The 22,177-nt window shown below is 45.1% G+C and overlaps 1 protein-coding gene across 4 annotated transcripts in view; it reads left to right on the top strand.

Moving 5' to 3' along the window:
- Positions 1 to 22,177, top strand: part of PTPDC1 (protein tyrosine phosphatase domain containing 1) — a 353,990-nt gene that overhangs the window by 256,087 nt on the left and 75,726 nt on the right. For all 4 annotated transcript variants that reach the window (XM_078661619.1, XM_078661618.1, XM_078661617.1 and 1 more), the window contains 3 exons: positions 2,293 to 2,373; positions 2,566 to 2,684; positions 15,526 to 15,663. In XM_078661619.1, the coding sequence (XP_078517745.1) occupies positions 2,293 to 2,373; positions 2,566 to 2,684; positions 15,526 to 15,663 (338 nt within the window). The remainder of the gene's footprint in view (positions 1 to 2,292; positions 2,374 to 2,565; positions 2,685 to 15,525; positions 15,664 to 22,177) is intronic.

Genomic DNA, 22,177 nt, shown 5'->3' with positions numbered 1-22,177 from the left:
ACTTTCAAGAGGTAAAGGTTGGAGGGGCATTTCAATTTTGTTTTCAATTACATTAAAGCAAACCGTAGTTTATTGGACTGCGCTTTTCTATGCAGTTGGTGAATTTTTAATGACCAGCTTGAGTCGACCACTACCCCCAGGTACTTGTAGGAGTTACTTGACTCTATAGTGTTACCCGGGATGTGCCATTTGAAGGGTTGTCGCCCTTGCCGGGATGAGAAGCAGACGATCTTTGTTTTATTATAGTTAATTTGCAAGCCATTCGCAGAGATGTATTCATGCAATTTTGTGATGGAGCGTTGTAGACCCAAAGGGGTCTGGCTGCAGAGAACTATGTCGTCGGCATACTGTAACCTCCTTATTTTGTATTGAGCTAGCTTTGGCGGGTCAGTTTGTGTCTCCGCGATGCGCTTGTCAAGGTCGGCGGTGAAGATGTTGAAAAGGGTTGGGGCTAATACGCATCCCTGCTTCAGGCCGATTAGGGTGGGGATTTTTTTGTTGTTCTATCTCCAGTGCCTAATTTGATCTTGACCCAGGTGGATGAGTATAATTCTATTATTGCTCGTAACAAGTTCGGAGGAGTGCCCCAATTGGCCATCTTTTGCCATAGGATCTCCCTTGGGACAGTGTCGAACGCCGCCTTTAGGTCTACGAAACAGGTGTACAATTTTGTTGACCTTTCCTTTGCTCTTTCGACGAGGAGATTTAATGCTAGAAGATTACACGTGGTGTTGGTTCCGGGCCTAAACCCCGTCTGGGTGATTGGAAGGATATGTTTAGAACTAACCCAGTCTTCCAGATCTCTCAGGAGATTAGATGCGTACATTTTTGCATCCACGTCGATTAGAGCGATCAGCCTATAATTGGCTGGGTCTGTTCTTGCACCTGATTGGGTGTAAAATGCTCCCTCTCCATGATGTACTATCCACATAATTACACTGCACTCCATGCCACATTATTTCACTACACAGATCCAATCCACACAACACAATTCCAAACCAAACCATATATGACTTGCATACATGCAAATGCATATATTGCAAAACCATGTATTACAAATGCTTGTTTACCTTCCAATGCGTACCAACAGATCCTGTTCCTGGAGCTGCAATCCTTCTACTACCCCTGTCAGCTCTGTGCTGCCTCATCCCTTCTCAGAGGCTGTGCCCTTTGGAGAATGCTGTCTCTGAGGACCCCCACCCCATCCTTTTTCCTGGCTTGCCTGGTGGCTCTGACTGAAGAGAAACTATGTAAGTTGTTACTTTGCTTCTCTTCAGTTCTGGGTCAACCGGAGGAGCTCAGAGCAGGCTGCACACTGCAGCTGCTTTAGAGCAAGCCGCTCACAGCTCTCTACAGATGAGCTGAGGGGGCCCCCTTCACATAAGGAAGATTGGGGCCCCCTCACAGCGAGGGCTGTGGGGGTGTTTACTACGCCCCTGGGCCAGCTGCCAGATTACGAGTTTTCTCATTGTCAGGCGGGCAGTCCTTTGGCATTCCCCAGCAGTGCCTATTAAAAAGGCACCGCAATTGGACCGTCAAAGCAAGTTCCTGCACCGCATGGACTTTTAAGTCCATGCCGTGCAGGAACTAGGCGTGCATGCAGACAGGAGGGCAGGAGTCTGACTGCCAAACTCAAAATAAGGCGTTCGAACAGCCGGTGAGGCGAAGCTGCCGTGCCACAGCAGGTTTGGCGTCCTATGGACCTCTAAACTCGTAATTTCCCACTTAATTTCCATAGGAATCACATTTTTTTCTATCGCTTGCGTGTTGTGTAAATTAAAAGTGCAGTCTAGTGCTGTACCTTTTTAACGTTCTCAATCGCAGGCCATTGGGGCTGAAAGTTCTGATTTTAATTGGCCCTCCCACTCTGTAAGGCAATGCTGTTCCATGTGCAGTTAGTCAAGATTGATCGTGCTGCTATAAAAATACTATCTGTAACGTACTGCACTGCCCTAGGAACAATGTTCGCTTTCTATGAAATACCCAAAGCAAAATAAACCTATACAACACAATAAGGTGTGCTGGAAAGACTTACGTCACCATAATAGCTCATTCTGGAGGGATCTGCATTTTAGTGAGGCCCAAATGGAATGAAACTTAGATTCCCCACCAAGCTGCTCTTGAGTATGAATCTGTAGCAAACGATCGGTTGTCCAGACTGCATTGCATAGTACAAAGCAACATGACCAAGGTGTTCCCGGTAAACAAATATACCAGGTTCTTGTAGTTTAATTATCCACAATGAAATTACAACAAATTGAGCTTTGCTTTCTTCTTTTCCTTTTTTTACAGGATTACTGAAAACATACTAGCAATGGCACGCCCCTCCACTGAAATCCTCGAAAAATATAACATCATTGCACAATTTCAAAGGTGCCCATCTCTCATTAATCCCAGCTAGTAATCATTTTGTAATCCAATGTTAATGTTTATGGTTAATCTATTTGCATGAAGCCTTTTGCTTTCCATCATAATTTCCCTGAGCTAACCATTTTGTGATTTTAGTCTGTGTAAATTTGTACAGTGATGAACTAAATAATGTAATTGATTTGTTCCTTGCTTAAGATGCCGCATTAAGACAGTAATTAACCTCCAGCGTCCCGGGGAGCACGCCAGCTGTGGCAATCCGCTGGAGCACGAGAGCGGCTTCACCTACCTTCCCGAGGCTTTCATGGAGGCTGAAAGTAAGTTCCGCCCTGCTGCTGCCCTCATGAATTCTTAAACACATGCAGAATGGCGGCTGCTGAGCCTGCGGCCGGACGGGGGTTGGGTCTAAGAGGAGTCACACAGTGAACCTCTATGAAGATTGGCGACCACTGTAATTCAGGCAGAAACTATTGTGTCACCAGTGAAATGCACTTGAGAGTAATTTCCCTCTACAGAAGCGCTAGAGCCCTATCGTAAGTGCAGGGCTTACAGAAAGTCAGAATAAACGCATTGTATCTGTCAGAGGTAAAACGTTTGCCACTTAGTTGTCGTCGAGTGCACCTGGAAAATTACATGGGTTCTCTGACTCACCTTTAAATCCCAAAATAGGTAGTGGCGGGTCGCACTTGTGTGCAGTTGTTTAACACAGTTAAATTTGGGATTGCCATACGAATGTGAATAACTGTGTTGGGAACGTTTGAGCATCAGTTTGAGCCAGTGGTCCATCGCTAAATGATTCATTTCGAAAGGTATCCTTAATAACTTGAATGTAGATGAGGGGCACAGAATCCTTTAAGAGCACAGTTGGCGCAGTGGGCAGTAATGCCAGGCCAAAGTAATGTCAAGGCCTGCACTTGAAAACCAATGAGACGAGGGGGCGGACGTAAGGTAAAACACTGAGTTTTCTTCTTCAACCCCTGAAGCATTTATTAAAAATTAGCGGTCTGAATTAGACTATGGCGGATGGGATAAATCCGTCGTTATGCCGGAGGGCTTTTCTCCCACCATACTGGGGGCGGCGGGGGGAGGGTGTAGGGTCTTTTACCCACCAAATTTACCGACGTCTGCAGGCCCAGTGGATATCTCTTATAATCGACATTCATGTCAATGTTTTAAAATTTTGACAGTCGGTACCGTCATAGTGACACCACCTGTCAAACTTTTTTATTTTTTTTATTTTTTAAGGGTTTTATTGAAGAAAACAAGAGAAATTTACATATATCGGGTGTCTTACAGAGAATACAATATTGCGATGGGTGAGCGAATAAATCAATGTGGAAAATTCAATTCACAGGAGTATGCAATGTCAACCTAGTTCGGTACATCAATAAGGAGAAGTACGATCAACAATCCAGCGAAGTAGCAGCCAGCAGGGCTCACCCACCCATAGTTCAGGATAATGAAGGCCAAGTCAGATATCCCGATACATAAGAAAATCAAGACAGGATAAACAACCCGTCTCTCTTAAGAGAATAAGGAAAGAAAAAAAGGCCATAGAACTAAACTAAGTCAAAATAACAAACCCCTCCCCAATCCCCCCACCCTGCACCCCTGCAATGGCTACGGCCCATCCCCACTAGCAGCGTGCCTGTCGCCCCGGAACTAGACCTAAAAGAAGGAAAAAGAAAGAGTGGAGGAGGAAATAGCAAACAGGCCCCCGGTCTCCCTTACCCCCCGCCAGTAGCAACCCGCCCCTACACGTATCCAGAATAATACAATGCAACGATTAAAATCAGACGGGGGGAGCTTGAAAGAACCACCCAACTCCCGCGCTAATATAGGTTACAAATCCCGTATCAAATGAAGTCATTGTTCAAACCCATCCAGTCAAAGTCAACCCTGGCCGCTGCGATTTTTCATGCAAGCCCTGTCCGCTCGATCCGCCATCCCAATGAGAGTATCAAAATGTTGAGAAAGTTCAAAGTCAGTACGGAAGGATTGAAACCAGGATAATAGCACACAAAGTCTAAGAGTCAAACGATGTCCGCTGTCCACCAAAGATAAATCGCTAGTGCGTATTTGAACCATCCAAGAGAGAAAGGGTGAGGCAACAGTCCTATAGTCACTGGAGAACTCGCTCTGAAATATAAGATCATCCATGTCCATCTGGGGCGGTATCGGCATAGGGCATGATGTAGATTCGATAGTCCGGGGCTTGCTAGCAATCGTTCGGGGGTCGACAAAAGATACCAAGTCTGGCTGCAGCGCGGGGCCCTCCGTCTCAGACGCTTCTCGCTCCGCGGGTAAAACAGCTTGTTCCAGAACCAACAAAGGGTCGTAGTCCGGTCTCCGACAGATGATATCAGCCGTTACGACCATCCTCTGGATGATGGCGGTGACCTGTGAATGGAGCTCCCCAATTGCGGCCTTTACAGTATGCAGCGGCGGTATACATTCCACCCGCTCCATCGCCCCTCACGAAGCGACCAAGCGGGTCTCTGAACCCCGGAGGTCAACTACTCCGGGGCACCAGGCACAGGCAAATCCGATGACAACTGTGGGCACTCTCAAAAGCGCGATCTCAACACCGCCGCCACCAGCGAGGAACCAAGCCCATCGACCCCGGGAGCCCAACGGGGCCTCCGGGCAGCGGGTCCCCGACCCAGGCAACCGATGCGTCACGCCGCCGTAGCTGCGAGATAAAACTGCCACCGATCCACCATCCGAAACGGACCAGAAACACTCCACTTCAGGAGACCGGACGCTACCCACGTCCCGCGGCCGAACCTGTCAAACTTTTGACGTGTTTTTGTATTTTCAAAAACAAAAATACCAAAGCTGGATTTTGTTTGGAAAATCAAAAAATTAATGACCAAGTTACCATTGAAGTTATCTCCCATAGTTTGGAGATAATTTTGCAGTTTTCCTTGCCCCTTACCGCTAGGTACATTCTGATCATTCAACCGCCTACTCTAGCTCGGGTGGGCAGTCGAATCACCAAACTGGCGGTTAAAGGATTATGACGGAGACGGAGTAGTCTCCATTGCGGAAATGTGTAAGGTCCACCTGTCTGTAAATCAGATGGGTGAACCTTACATAGATACAAGCAAATACAATGTAGTGATAAAAAGAATAATTCTGCCCTGAGTACTTTGTGCTATGATTCTGTAGTGTTCACAAACTCAAATATTTGATGGCCTCTAGCTGCTTTTTTACTTTGATCAGCAACGGCTCGTGGTATCTGTCTTTTAGCTTCAACCGCTATGACTTTTTTGCTTCCTCAGCTCACAATAGACTCACGGCATTGTGTTGGCATCTTAAAACCATCATATGAACCAAGTTTTACTGGTATTGTTTGCCAAACCGCAACAGTGGGTCACATTCTCCAAATTTCCTTCAGTTCTCTTGTGTGAAAATTCTGGATCACCGGAAGTGCCAAGAGTGAGAATGAATTTACCTCTTATAGACGATTAACAGAGCTTTTTGTTAAATCGCAGTTGTTGTAAAAAAGAGAAAAGAATTCAAGAATTTTTCTATGGCAATGGATTTCAAGAACAGCTATGCAATATATTTTGTGTGGACAATATTGGGACATTGCAATATTGGGACATTGCTTTTCTTCTGTATTATAAATTCCACGAAACTGTTCTTAAAGAATATTTGTATATCAGTCTATCTTCGTACTTATTTGTGATTATTGTTTTTTTCTTGCATAAACAGCCATATGATAATCTAACATGTAAAGGATGGTCAATCAATATAACCGCGAGATTTCATGTGTTCTCAAGTATATATTTTTTCATTTGTGCTCGCCATTGGAAAACAAGATTTTAAATCATACTATATAAGTCTTCCTTCATTAATGCATATTTGCTTTTGAAATTATGAAATCAATCCCTTTACAAAATAAGCAATTGGCATGCACAGTAGCAGTCTGGTGCAACGGTTACATTATTTGAATGTTTTATATCACGACTATGGCACAAAAAGAAAAAGAAAATCTGCCATTCTCTAAATGTCATTTCTGTGTGATTGCAATAACGCATTAAAATTAAAAAACATGCACTGATGTGGCTGTTTTGCTATTAATGATTTTAAAATAACAACCCTTTCAGTTCTGCCTTCCATGTTATTATTTTTTTCTGTAGGAGACAGTATAAGTCACCATCTAATGAAACACTCAAATCACAGGCAGCTACTATGGGACCACGGTCCAGGGACGCTGCAAGTTTGACCATAGCCAAGCGTCGTTTGATTTATACAAGGCAGGCCCTTAGACCCTTCTGCCCAAGGGAAGGTGTGATGGGGAGAGATTATCAATCCCGGATGAGGGAGGATTGGGTTCTTGTCCTTTATGTGGCTGGACCACTGAGAGTCCCTTCTTTGGGAAAGTGCCACCACCAGAGTTGGCTTCCCCCAGATACTCCGGAGTTGAGCAGGGGTAGAGGATTCCTAGGACTAAGGATGCCCTCTTTTGACCATTGATGATTTCCTGTTCCCTGATTAAACATAGACTGGAGATTAAGGAGATGATCAAGACAGACCCAGGTGGACTGTTTTTTTATCACAGAGACCTGGGCCAAGAAGGACTCGGGCCCAGATTTCACTAGCGCCGCATCACCAGGTTTTGAGGCGGTGAGAGTGGACAGAAGTGCACAGAGATGGGTAGGTCTGGCAATTACATTTAGAGATCTGTTCAGTTGCACACTTGAGAATGTCAACACTGCCATTGAAGGTTGTGAGGTGGGACACTTTAAAATCAAAAATAAGCACTCAGTACTATTTTGATGGACTGCTGACTTATCGTCCGCCAGGTCCCAAAACAGGTTCAGGAGAAATCATTGTACTGAATAAGCACTTATAGCTACCTCTAATATTATTCGTAGACAAGTAGATCAGGGAGGCGCAGCAATTCTGGTTTTACTTGACCTGTAAGCAGCCTTTTGACACCATGTCACCATCTTTATTGGTGTATAGGCTGTGACAGGCAGGGCTGAAGGGGATGTCTCTTAGTCTGTTGGAATTCTTTTATTGGAATAGAACAATCTGACTCAGCTGCGGAGAATTCAGAGCACCCCCACCAGCTTCCTTTGGGGTTCCCCAAGGGGCATCTTTTAGCCCGACCTTATTTCATTAGTATTTCGCCCCTTTAGCTAAACTAGTACGTTCTTTTGGTTTCCATGTATCTTCCTATGCGTACGATACCCAGATCATCGTGTCCGTATCTGATGACTGGGATGAGGTGGGGGAGAGGAGGTTCAGGGCTTGTATGCGGGATCAGCAGATGGATGAGCGAGAACTGGCTGAAATTAAATGGGGATCTTGGTGTTTGGAGCTGACGGCTCCATCTGGACTAACCGTCGGTGGCCAGAAACAGGTGGAATTTTCCCCACTCCGTTAGTTGCGGCTACAAATCTGGTTGTGATTTTTGATTACACCTTGTCATTTGACACCCAGATTAATGGATCAGTGAGTTTTTGCTTCTGGATGATCGATATTCTGAAGAAAATATTATCTTTTCTACCAAAGGAGCAGAGGGTGTCAGTGGTCATTGCTCTTATCACCTCTTGCTTAGACTACTGTAACATCCTTCACCTAAATGCTAACCAATATTCCTTAAATAAGCTCCAAGGCATCCAGAATGCTGCTGCATGCCTGGTTCTGGGTAAATCCAAATTTGCCTTGGTTAGAGAATGACTGAGATCTTTCTATTGCCTACCAGTAAAGAAGCGAGTGCGCTTTAAAGCACTCTGCTTGACTCACAAAGGTCTCCACTCTCAGGGCTTGAGTTATCTCAGGACAACCCTGATTTGGTATGTACCTTAGAGGCCGTTGCACTTGGTTGGTCAGTATATGGTAATGGTTCCTCTGTGTACTAAAGTTAGGTGGGGGGATGGGCCTTTACTGTGACAGCTGTCAAACTCTGGAGCTCCCTTCTGGCACATATCCAGAGCCTTAGTTCGCACCTGATGTTCCGCAAGCAGGTAAAACTTGGCTTTTTGCAGATGAATCCCTTTGGGGGAGAAATGAGGGGGGTTTCAGCTGTTGCTGAACTGCTTTCTTCTCAGTTCTCCCTCCTGTATAGCACTTGGATGCCTTGATTGGTGTAATGTGCTCTTTAAATGCTACAAATAAAAATGTCACATTAGAACACCAACTTCAAGAATTAATGTAATATAAATTATGCATCTGGGCACTCAAAGTACAGATATAATAAAAGCCAACTTTTAAAGTTGGTATAATTTAAATAAAAAGCACATTTTGAACAAGGTTTGGTAGTGAAATAAAAAGGAACAATTTTAGGGGCATGTAAACAATATGCACATGCTTTGTGCAGTCGGCTTAGTGCAGTCACACAATTGAAGAGAGCCAGTGGGTAAAGGGCGCCGACCTATTGATCCATACTATGTGATCTGGCGGGCTGAACCAAATTCAGAATTGCAATTAAAAAGACTACTGGATTAAGTCAGATGACTAAAAGCCCCTCTCGCTATGGATATTATGAGTGAATGTTTAGGAAAAACTATAGTCTTGCGTGGCAGCTGCAGCTGCAGCTGTCTCAAAGGTCCGACCTAAAAAGAGATTGAAGATGAGTATTGTAGAGTATTACTACATACATTGGAATGCTTCAGAGAATTGAGAGAAAACAATATTTTTTGCATGGTTACAGCGCTTTGCAAATCCCTGTGAAACTAAATGTTGACAGATATTTGCGATTGCTGCATATTGGCAAAGACTGAATATTATTAAAAAGTTGGCATCACTTTCTACACATTTCCAATATGGATTATTCCATATAGTTCACCCCGAGATATGGTTGGAGGAGCTATGCAAGATATCTATCAGTTTCATTGCATTTAAACAACCCATGATATAATTTTGTATACAACTCTCATGCAAACCATTTAAGATGGCTGTGATGTCGCTAAATTTACTATCAGCTGTTGATTAGACACTACAGGTTGTCTCAGTTGGGCCATTGACATCTGTCTGGCCATCAGATGGCATACTTGGATGAAATCCACAGGCTTCTCATGCGCTGTCCAGTCCACTTTGATGGACATTCCCTTTGATGCTGTCGCCTGTTTTGATAGAAGAAGCAGAAACTAACCTTAAACGCTTTAAAGATAGTGAGGCTCGTCAGGTCTTTCTGTTCTACCACTTCAGCAGACCATCAGTTTTGTCTCCTCTGTGGCCACAGTAGAGGCTTTCCATAATACAGTCAAGAATTTAGGCCAGTCCAGGACACCCATCAGCCCTTCATGGCCCAGGCTGTGGCACCCATGGAATTCGTAGATAACTTGGGCAGCGTACAGCCCAGCCTTCCAAGCATCACACAAAAAACAAGTGTAAGAGTTGCGCCTCGCCTCATCACCTCGATGAGCTTGTTATGTGTAGGCAGCTGAGCATTTTGAAGACCACTGTTGCAAATATATTGCTAAAGCATGCTGTGGTACTGCTCTGTCATTTACAGACACCACATTCTCCATTGAAATTTCTAAAAATTCCACTGACATGCAGTTTTACTGATAAAACTATGAGCATTCAAATGATAATATGTGGAAATTGGGCTTCAGAAAATATTTGTAATTTGCATACAACTCAGTAAGGTGACTTGATTTAATTTGTCCAATTAAAATTATTGTTTTCTTCACATTTCAGAATGACTAAATAATGTGCTTCGTTTTTCTAAATGCTGATATACATTAAAATATTTGTGCTGTTCCTTTACAGATAGAGGATTTTGTAAAACAAACTTAAGTTTTCCGTTACAAAAATAAAACTCTCCATTTAAAATGAATGAACAGCAATTTGTCAGACAATATAGCCGGTCAGTTGACCTGTCTCTGAATGCACAGCAAATGTGACAAGATGAAAACAAAAAAGTACATACTCACCACCAATCTGCTCTGCCTGTGCTGCCCTCTATCCTCGTGGCTGGACACTGGAAAAAGCCCCACACGGACTCCTTCCCATCTGTCTGTCACTTCACGGGAGCCTGAATAAAGGTGAAGCCAATAGTGAAGCACAGTGCTGGACTGAAACTCGAGGTCACTCTGTCTCAGAAGAACCCAGGGAGCCATGTGCACGTTTGCAAGGCAAGAGGCAGCCAAAGAAGGTTTACATACCTCTTCTCTTCCTCTGCCAGAGGCGTGACTAGTAGTGCGAGTCTGGACAAATGGCCTTTGAAGAGGCCCATGGATAGACAAACTCTGGTCCCCCACCCCCAGACACAGAAAGGATCACTAATATAAACCCTCATACTCATACAGCACTGAGTTGACTCCCTGAGGCAATACCAGCACCCACCTTTCCAGCCTCCTGGGTGATCCCAGTGGACAAGTGTGGCTCACTGGTTAGAAGCGGCAGACCCTGATGCAGAGGTCAGGCCCGGGACCAGGGTTCAATTCCCGACGCGGCAGGGTCTTGCGCTCAATGTCCGTGGACTCGATAATTCTCGCCTCGGTGCCTACTCTAATCATGGGTCACACTCTGCAACTCTGGGCAATAGCTTGCTTAATCTCCACAACGGCCCCAACAGCGCTGGGATGCCTGGCTTCACCTTGGGGGTGCCCAGGAAGGGGACATCTCACAGGGAAAGCCAGGAAGGGTTCCACAGCGGTATACAGCGCCAGGATGCCCCGAGATGGGGCGACAGTGCGCTTTACAAGTATACACACATTTATATTTACATCCCCCTATGCCGGGCATCACCTGTCCTGCCCTGAATAGTGGTGCCTTTCTGCTTTCTTAATGGCTAGTTTGTAAAATGTGTTGCGTATTTGCAAGCAGGTTTTATTCAGTGTGCTTTTTGATTTCTTACACTGATGTTCTATTGCAACCAGCTGGGATTCAGTCCTCTTTATCTTCAATGAGCCATGGTATGTAACTGCAACAAATAAGAACGTGATGCATAGAATGAAATACCAGGTCTCTCACTGAACCATAAAACGAGCTACCTAGACTGATTTCGGTCTTTGGGCCTCTTCAGTCAGGGCAGCTTAGTTCCAGTGGCACAGTAAGCATGGGACCCACTGCTATGTATACATATCGCACGATGGGTGCCAACTGCAGCAAACAATAAGGTGATGGATAGAATGCTTGAATTAATCTCAGCCACTGGTGATCTCTTGAGGGGCATCTCAGTCCATCATTTGTTTCCACTATGCCATCTCAGATTAGACCTAGCCACATGCAAATCAGCCATGGTCCTCCTCCAGAAGGAACAGGCCAGCCCAAGCTTGCATATCGGATTTACTTTGGTGGATATATATATTCGCCAAAGTAAATCAGGAGACCAAGGGCTGAACAGTGCAGCGGTCCTGGATCGGGTCCGGTAGCCCCAAACAATCCCCTTAATCATGAGATTACCAGGACACTCTGAGATGCTTCGTATATTTATTATTGCAATGTTTGCCTCGTACCAACGCCTTTCGGCCTTCGCCTTTCGCCTTGTTCACGGTATGGTGATCGGGCTGCCATGCTTGTATACATAGACATTCTCAGTGAAATTAACAAAGGACTACATTACAAGAGCAATGCAAGAATTGTATATATTCCAACCTAGATTTGCAACTAGTGCATTTGGGGGAGGCTAGCTTACTGTCCCAGTCTCTATCGGGAAAGTCATGACCCGGTACATCTTCCCATCTGTTCCTAAGAGTCACCAATGGTTTTAGTCCCATGTACAACCATGTGACCTACACCGTGCTGAGCCACCGGAGAGTAGTAACTTCAGCACTGGATGTTGTGGAGGCTTTTCCCTTGCAAAGCCCCATAAGCTTGTGTACGGCCTCACCAGTGCCCCATAGATAAGAAACTGGCCACTGGGCAGGGCATGATGTTCACATAATTCCTCCATCTGGATAAGGGCTCCCATTTCAAACCAATCCGCCACCATCGTCACAAGGCGATCCAGACCTGAAGCTGTGCCGCCGTAAACTTAAACAAACCTTACATTTGAAAAATTGTGAATGTATTTGGAAACCAATACATGTTGTATAATGAGAAGCAAATACAAATATATATACTGGCATAAATGGCACCATTTTCAATGTCTACTTGGTGAAATATCAGAAATTTTTAGTTTGAATCCACAGTATAAATCAATAAATGTCTGCATGGTGTTGGAATCTTATTGTAAGTGTGTGGTAGGTAATGTCGGTGTGATTTCTTATGATTATATATACCAGGTGTGTGTAGGGAAGAAGTAGGACTGTGCTTAATGATTATAGGACTTCTCTGAGGCGACTGCATGTTAAAACTGAAATTGCTGCGCTTAAACACCTGTTAATACTTATGGTAGCAGTGGGAGATTCTTAAAATGCTTGTGTACTCCATATCAGATCAGATCAGATTTGAAGCTCGCCTTTACTATAATTTGCCCAAGATATTTCCAGGGGACGCAATCAAATGCCACCTCCGCATATGTTGTAATTCGCGCCACCAAGAAAACAGCATTCAAGGAAAGACTGGACAACAATGCACACAACAGCAAGGAACTCTTCAACATCGTGAAAGAGCTCTCCAACCCCAACGCCGGAATCAACGACATCACCCCATCACAAGACCTCTGCAACTCCCTCGCCTCCTACTTCCACAACAAGATCGCTGACATACACAACAGCTTCAGCACACAACCAACGCTCCCCACGACCGCACCAACGCCCCCCACCACCACCCTCAGCGCCTGGACCCCTATCAACACCTAAGACACCATCCGCACAATGAACTCCATCCACTCCGGATCTCCAACCGACCCCTGCCCTCACCACGTCTTCAACAAAGCCGACGCCGCCATCGCACCCCAGCTACGGGACATCATCAACGCCTCCTTCGACACCGCAACCTTCCCTGAGAGCTGGAAGCACGCCGAACTCAGCGCTCTACTAAAGAAACCAACAGCAGACCCCACCGAACTCAAGAACTACCGCCCCATCTCGCTCCTCCCGTTTCCAGCCAAAGTCATCGAGAAGACAGTCAACAAGCAGCTGGCCGCCTTCCTCGAGACGAATGGATCCCTCGACCCCTCACAGTTGGGCTTCAGGGCCAACCACAGCACCGAGACCGCCCTCATCGCTGCCACCGATGACATCCGTGCCCTGCTTGACAACGGAGAAACAGCGGCCCTCATCCTCCATACCTTTTCTGCGGCATTCAACACTGTCTGCCACCGCACCCTAGTGCAACGCCTCAGGAACGTCGGAATCCAGGAGGAGGCACTGGAATGGATCATCTCCTTCCTCGCTGGAAGAACACAGAGAGTCCGCCTACCCCCGTTCAGGTCAGAGGCCACCGAAGTCATCTGCGGCGTTCCTCAAGGCTCCTCCCTCAGCCCCACCCTCTTCAATGTCTACATGAGCCCCCTTGCGGCCATCGCACGCCAACACAACCTCAACATCATCTCCTACGCCGACGACACACAGCTGATCCTCTCCCTGACCAACGACACCGCCACCGCCAGAGCCGACCTACACGAAGGGATGAAACACGTAGCCGAATGGATGATGACTAGCCGCCTGAAACTGAACTCAGACAAGACGCAAGTTCTCATCCTGGGCTCCTCGCCCTCCGCCTGGGATGACTCCTGGTGGCCACCCGCCCTGGGCTCCGCACCCAAACCAACAGACCACGCACGCAACCTGGGCTTCATCCTGGACTCCTCCCTCTCCATGACCAGACAAGTCAACGCCGTCTCCTCGTCTTCTTTCAACATCCTGCGCATGCTACGTAAGATCTTCCGGTGGATCCCCACCGAGACCAGGAAGACGGTCACCCAGGCCCTCGTCACCAGCCGTCTGGACTACGGCAACGCCCTCTACGCCGGAACCACCGCCAAGCTTCAGAAGAGACTCCAGCGAATCCAGAACGCCTCAGCAAGACTCATCCTCGACATCCCCAGACGAAGCCACATCTCCAGACACCTGAGAGACCTGCACTGGCTCCCGGTCAACAAGAGAATCACCTTCCGCCTCCTCACCCACGCACACAAAGCCCTGCACAACCAAGGCCCGCGTTACCTCAACAGCCGCCTCAACTTCTACGCTCCCAAACGCCACCTTCGATCGACCAGCCACGCCCTCGCCGCCGTCCCCCGCATCCGAAGAGCCACAACAGGAGGAAGATCCTTCTCCCACCTGGCCGCCAAGACTGGAACTCCCTCCCGAACCACCTCCGCCTGACCCAAGACCACCTCGCCTTCAGGAAGCAGCTCAAGACCTGGCTGTTCGAGCAGTAGCGGACCCCCCCCCCCCCCCCCCCCTCCCCAAGCGCCTTGAGACCCTCCGGGTGAGTAGTGCGCTATACAAATGCTATGATTGATTGATTGATTGATTGAATCAGTGCCTAAACACTGTGTCGCTGGCAACGTTTCTGGAGTAGCATGGTGTTATATCTTCAAGACGTAACACCCTGTTACTCTTCGACTGAAACAGATAAAATTACAGTCAGGTCTCCTGGCCAGTTTTATTGTAAACACACACCCAGCCCCAGTATTTCTGAGGTAATATGTCTGCAATTCCATGCATACAGATCCATATACTTGGCAACGTTGCAGACACGTGTCCTGGTATCTTCTTAAACACTGTGCCAATAAGGAATCGTCAATGCTAATGAACAATTTATACTTTTGACCTCATTTTCGAGTTGAGAAAACATGCCACCATTATACTCCCACATATTCTGTGCAAAAACATTACAAAGAATTGCTCGGTGTTCCCCCAAGCAGGCTTAGGTTTTGTATATCTGAACACATATTTCAGTTCTTGCTGAGAACCCTCACCAGGGGAAGGGTTTAAAAAGCACACTAAATATGCCAGTCCTGTTTTTTTAAATATCACACTGATATTTTAGTGTGCCATAGCAAGCTAGGTAACATCTTATGTAAAGGTGTACTGTGAGGGGATTCCAGCTGCGCTTTTGCATCAGATATGTTCACTGGGAATCAATTTGAAGAAAATGGAAATGAGCACAGCATGCGCACTTCAGTACATAAGGACACATTTTCCAGGTCATGCATGATTAATGAGTGTAAACGTGATACTTCACAAAGATGCCCACAAATTATTTAGAATTTTGCTTATGAATACAAATCTATGTTTTAATTATACGTGCCTCATTCTTGGGTTCGGAAGAGAGCTAATGTTTTATATTTTTCAGTTTACTTTTATAACTTTGGATGGAAGGATTATGGCGTTGCTTCTCTCACTACTATACTTGACATGGTGAAAGTGATGGCTTTTGCACTGCAAGAAGGAAAAGTAGCTATTCATTGCCATGCTGGACTTGGCCGAACAGGTGCGTTTCAAATAAAAAGTTGATTTTATTTTCAATAAATACATGCAAAATTACAAAGAAACCTTTAAACATGTTTTCACAGTTTCAGCAAAGGTCCAGTTATGAGAGTATTTGCAGAATACAGTCACTAAGAAAATTGTTGTTCTTCTAGTGTAACACTGGAACACATGCAGTAGTGCAGTAGGGGACAACCTTGTAGACCAAAGGCGGACATCCGCTTGGAGCATGTCTACTCACAAACATTTTCCCAAGGGCCAAAATGTTTGGTTGGTGATGTGACCAAGGGCTGCATTAATGACAGTAGGTTGGCGGTCGAGGGGGCATGGGGCGGTAAGGTGGGTGTAGGGAAAGCAAAGCATGTACATCTAGTGGCTGAATTTCACAATGGTGGCTCCATCAAAAGATCAAATTGCGTGATGCTATGCAATTGTTTTATTTCATTTTTCCTCCTTTTACTTAATTAACACATACAGGAAGATCTCCAAATTCATGACTTCAGGATGTGCACTGTACAAAACCTTCTCCGTTGCTAGATTTAATAAACTATAAAGTTGTGTCTGTAGAATAGTAACTCAGACCACCCAGAGGGTTCACATAAAAACTGACTTGCCTCTTAGTTCACGATTGGCATTGCAGTCTGAGAGGGGGGGGGAGCATAAATGTTTCAAAGTTACTGTTGGAAAACTATCACTTAAAAAAATACTTCCCAAAGCACTGATATAATTGAGTAATTGAGTTCTAAAGAGATTCTGTCATATGTTTGCACATTTACTTCAATATGTCTTTCAAAATGAAGAAGTTCCTAAAGTTAAGCAGTGCAGGACACCCTAGTTACTTCCTTGCTTTAACTTCAGTTAACCTTTAAAGAGATTCTTGCACGTTTCTATAACATCTTTTTAATATTGGTGGTAAGTTGAGTAAACTGCAGCCCAGTGCTGCTATTGACCAGGCTCAAACAAGGAGGAAATGCCCAAATCACCCTCCTATACCTGGGCATATACCATCAAAGATGTGTATAAAATAGAAAATGGTACAGAGGGACCAATCAATCATTTATTTTCATTCAAGGTACCATCAATTACCCTGACGTTTCAATTGTTTTTTTTTAAAATCTACATATCCATGATTTCAACAAATACACGTGTAATGTGACGGGGCTGGGTACAAACAAATCACATTAAAATGTCCTCATACATAAACATAATATATACAGGACATAAACAATAACTAAAGATCACATATAAATCACATTCATATATATGATACAATACATATACACAATATATACAACATATACAATATATACAATAACCCTACTGAGACCAAAACAATGGGAATGTACACTCCTTACTCCAAGTAGTACACTCTGGGGAAGTCCCTTTTGCGCCAGAGGTATCACACCTCTAATCTAATTATTCTCTAGGCGCTCTCACTCTAGGAAAAAAATCAAAGTAATGGGACTCCTCATAAGTATGTTGACGCAGTTGCGGTCGCGTTTCAGCCAATGATTCCTTTCGGCTTCATCAGGACAAGGGTATCAACGTATCTATAATTTTAATAAGAAAAACATAACTATACATACTATTCTACCGCATCTATACTATCCAATCAGTGACCATGCAGTGCTCAGAAGGTCAAGAGATTATAGGTGAAAAAAGCGTGGTAGTGCCAAAACAAGGAACCAAGTTCGCACTCACCCACTCTAAACCAATTTGTGCGAGAGGTGACCAGGCTATCAACTCAGAGTGCACTACACCACTACACCCGGAGAAGAGACACCCAAATACAAACTAAAGATAATAAAAATAGTGATCACTCCAATACCTCAAGTGAGAATTTCTCTCTCCAACTCACGGACTGTATAGTTATTCCAGGGAACTAATACCCGCAAACACCCGGATCGATAGACCACTCGAATCCTAGGAAAATATTAAAAAGAACAAGTCCTGTAGTTATATGCGTCAAGGGGCTCCATCCTGTATCTCGTTTCACTTATAACATGCAATGACAGCCATCACATGTACCTGTATTGTCACGCTGGTCCAACAGGTCAGCACACCCACAAACGCTCACTCCCACTGTTGGAAGAACTCTCATCTACTATAAAGAGATAGAAACCACTCTAAATAATCTCCCCGAGATACCACAGCGTGCCCAAACTTGCGTGTGAGCGACTCTCATATCTAAGCTATTGACCAGGCAGCTGCATGTAAAGGTCAGGAGGGTCGCATGCGGCTGTCAGGCCATACTTCGAGTATCAGTGGTTTAGAGGAAGCTGTACCTCCAGATCGGTAATCTGCACTGCCAGGCTGGTGTGTCGGCCCCACTGTTGTTACCGATGGTGGCAGTCCACCAACTGGATCCTTCTGACGAAGCTTTCCTTTTACTGTACTCCCCTAGCCTTATAGACGAAGAGGCTTGAAACAAGTGGGAGGATCAGGTGTCTACTGTTTCTGATTCCTTTCAGATAATCCTACTACTCCAAGTCTTACTCATCCATAACAGCCATTACTCATTAGGTAGTCTCTCCTTGAGACAGGAAGAAACCTCAGAACAATGTAAGTCCTACCTGCCATGTTGGGTACTATAGTAATTTAGCATCCTTCCTGATAAATCCACACCTTCTCTAGGCCGGCCAGCTATTCATAGTGACTATGACAAGAATAATAATAATAATGTAGATTGCTCTTAAGTATCCAGGACACTACTGCATATCCCCTATCCTCATACCAGTCATTATTCCCAAATGGTTGCAGAGCCAGAACTGGCCCTTGACCAAGAAGAAAGACGCCAAGAAGACACTAATACTGCGATACCCAGTAATTTTATTAGTGACACAAGCAAAATTTAGGCCAGGTTGGAACTGGGTATTCACTGTCTAAAAGACTCCAATACTCTGTAGATGGTAATGGGGTATGATAATTTGACGAGAAACCCAAGTTGCTGATCACAAATCTCAACTAAAGGAACTCCCTGAACCTCTGCTAAATCGGCAGCCTGACTCCAAGTGGACCTACTCTGAATTTCGTCAGGAAGAGGATTCCCAGCCAAATAATAGGAGGGAGCAATTGCTGAGTGAATTCCACAACTGATAGTTAAAGCAGCAACCTTGACACCTTCCAGGCAACTCCAAAGCCAACAAACAGATGGTCAAATATGTAAATTACCTATACCAATTCACAAAAAACAGGATCACCCACGTCACATCCAAGAAATGTAACAAGTCTTCCTTTAGAGAATAAAGGAACAGGACAAATGCAGGCAAAATAAACCCTTTATCCTTGTGAGCCAAAGTAACCTCTTCAAGAAGGAAATCAGGATCAGCTTGTAAAACACGCCCCTCCCCCATTATCAAGGATTTTAAGAAAAAGAAGTGTACACAACAAAGCCACATCTTTGCCAATACGTTGAGCTGAGGTATTTGCCACCAAAAAGGCACCTATCAAGAATTTAAGAATCACCAAATTAGGTGATTCAGAGGGAGAAACCTGCAGCAAACGAAGAACTAGTGGTAAAACCTTAGGACATGTGAAAGGACAAATTGTGGGCTTTGACAGTGCAGAGCACCTCAGAAGGTAAAAGGCCAGTTGCTCATCCCCACTAAGAATGTCCTAGGTTTCACTGAAAGTCCATGTGGACCTGCAAAGACCCCGTTGCTGGGGCAGTTATGCGCTTTACAAATCTTTAACATACAAAGTAGATATTGAAAGGTTCATCCCACAGCCCTTCCATCTTAGAAACTGCAAAGCTGAAGGTAAACTACACACCACAGGAGAGGCAGGACAATTTCCACACCACTGCTAAAAGGCTCACCAATTGTGACAATAGTGCTTGAAGGGGTAAGAGCATTTGATATTTCTGAATAGCTTCAGTAAGGTGTGCCAAAAGTCCTTATTTTGCCACCAAATCCTCTGAATAGCCTTTAGAGCAGAGGAAGGTGCCCCACCATCAGTAAACCTCGAAATAGAAGCGATAAGGGTTCCAGGGAAAGACACCATTATGGTCTCAGAGTGTTACAAGAGTTCATACAAACCAGGAGGAGGGCTGCAAACTTCAGAAGTGCTGGTGAGTCCAAATGTTTACCCCCACAGACGCCAGGGGAGCTCTCATTTGGGTTAAAGCTGTAGCCCCTTATGTAGGGAATACAGTTATAATACACCCTGAGGGCAGATTCATTATACTGGATGGTTATCCAAATGGTGACCCATTAGTCATAGGTAGCATCTTTGCAGTAGCGGCTGGCATGTAACGGCAGTGGAGGGGAGGGGTGGTGGTGGGGGGGGGGAGAAAAAAACACTTTCCTTTTCGCCGGCTGCCGCCTCTCCTCAGTCTTGTTCAGCTACCTTCTTCCTGTAGTCCCAGCACTAGGAAGCTCCTGGGCTCCCCTGAGCCAATCACAATGCTGCAATGCAGCCTTGTGATTGGTCTGAGCGCCATGGTTTGGCGCTCAGATGGGGACAGGGAGGCTTTGCATGTTCCTCACTAGGCTGTGCAATGCAGCCTGGTGGGAAACATGCAAAGTGCGCATGACTGTTGGTTGACCCAAGAGGCCGGCCAAACAGGCATGTGCACTTAGGGAGTGTGCAAACCACTCCTCCCCCTGTGCCATCAGCCCCGCACCAGAGCTACGAAGAATAAAATTATAATAACAGCGTTTTTTTTTTTTTAAACACACTTTATTATTGATGATACTAACAGCGTTATTATCATTTTACTTTTGCTGCTCTGCTCTGAGAGCAGTGGAGTGATGCTCCTCCGCCTTAGTGGAGGAGCCGCCCCTGCATCTTTGCTCTACATACATAGCAGCAAGCCTTCTTTTGTCAATTATCTGCCCGTCTGGCAACTTGAGTGCATATTTATGGTTACTTGGGGGCGGGTGGGGAGGAGCACTTCCGATAGTGTCCTTGACATGACTCTAGGCACATTCCACTTCCTTCTTCCATATGGATAGACTGTTCAAAATGGGAAGATGTTATCTCAGTGACTCTGTCACTGAGCATTACCAGTTATCTGGTGGCTCCGCAACCCTACTCTCTCTTTATTTCACTTCCCTTTGCACAACCTATTCTTACTCCTCAATAGGGTAGTTTGTTCTACGATACTCTGCCCACAAATCTCCTCTCCATATTATCTGGCCGCAACATCTCCAATCATAATTCATAAATACTCCCTGTGGACTGGGCCCACCTCCCGTGTCAATTCCCACTTGGCACCTTCAGATCTAGCTGCTGAAAGATCCAGTTCTGTAAGATGCCTGGCAAACCATATCAGAGATTCACTTCAAAGTCATTGACAAATGGCTACTTAAATGACAATGGAGTGGGAAGCGCTGAAGGTAGTAGTGGGGGGTTGCTGCATTAAACAGTAGTGGGCAGGGTAAAAACCTATATGGAAATCTGGCTGGATTTGAAAAGGCCTATATCTAAAACGAGCTGCAGATGGTGTCCTGTCAGTTGACCAGGAAATCCTGGGTGAAACTTCACAAAGATGATGCAACCCTAATCGAGAAACTCTATTGCATTGCTTTTGCTGTATATACTATGAAGGTAAAAACTCTATCCATTTTTTAGCTTGGATATTAAATGCTGAAACGAAACACTTACCGATAAAAATGTCCCAAGATGAGGGTGGGTCATGATGTACTTGCAACACACCATCACTCAGGTCTTGTTTAGAGTTAATAGTCGGTTATACAATGCAGACCTCACCGATCTACGGTGCCCGAGACAGACTTCCTAGATGACCTGGATCTCCCCAGGCTGCCTATAGATGTGATAGATGAGAAGAAGAGAAAGATGGTCCTCCTATCATGGCCTAGGAGGTAAGAGAAGCCATAAGCCGGACTCCCAGTCCGGTTTATGGCCTACGAGTCATCCTTAGCGTCTTCATTTGTCCAACAATACTAGAAGGCTCTAGCAAAAGGCAAATTACTCCAGACTTTAAGAGAAGCCTCTCTGGTCTTGATTTTAAACCAGGGACTAATTAGAGGATTTGACTTGTTGCCATCTGATCGGCATCTTAAATACTGAATAAAAGTTCCTAGTAAAATCCTATCTGTATCGAATGCTCTGCCTTTTGATCCACCCATACCAAAGTGGTTTTATTCGAGCGAGGAATACATCTCACAACATCAGAACACTATACAATCATGGAAGCAATCTCTCTGACATTGGCCCCACGCCACCACTCTAGTTTTTTAAATTTGTACAAGGTATTTGACATGCTAGTTTGGAGCTGCCTCTTTGAGGTGCTACACAAATATGGGTTTGTGGCATGTATCATACGTCAATGACTTTACTGGGGCTCTGTTTGACCAGAGTTTGATGTTTGAATTTGGGGGAAGGATAGAGAATCCTTTGTGATAGGCTTCCTTCAACAGCTGCAGGACTTAGACGTCTTAAGCGGATAGAATATACTAGGCACAGAAGAGTCTATTTGCATGATGTCAGTAATGGTTCTTTCCATTTCTTCGATAGTACAGCTGTACCATTAATGTGGGTATTTTGATTACATC

This window comes from Lissotriton helveticus, chromosome 9 (genome assembly GCF_964261635.1).
Source record: "Lissotriton helveticus chromosome 9, aLisHel1.1, whole genome shotgun sequence".
NCBI lineage: Eukaryota > Metazoa > Chordata > Amphibia > Caudata > Salamandridae > Lissotriton > Lissotriton helveticus.
The sequence above is the reverse complement of the archived record's forward strand: the minus strand, read 5'-3'. Positions and strand labels throughout refer to the sequence as shown.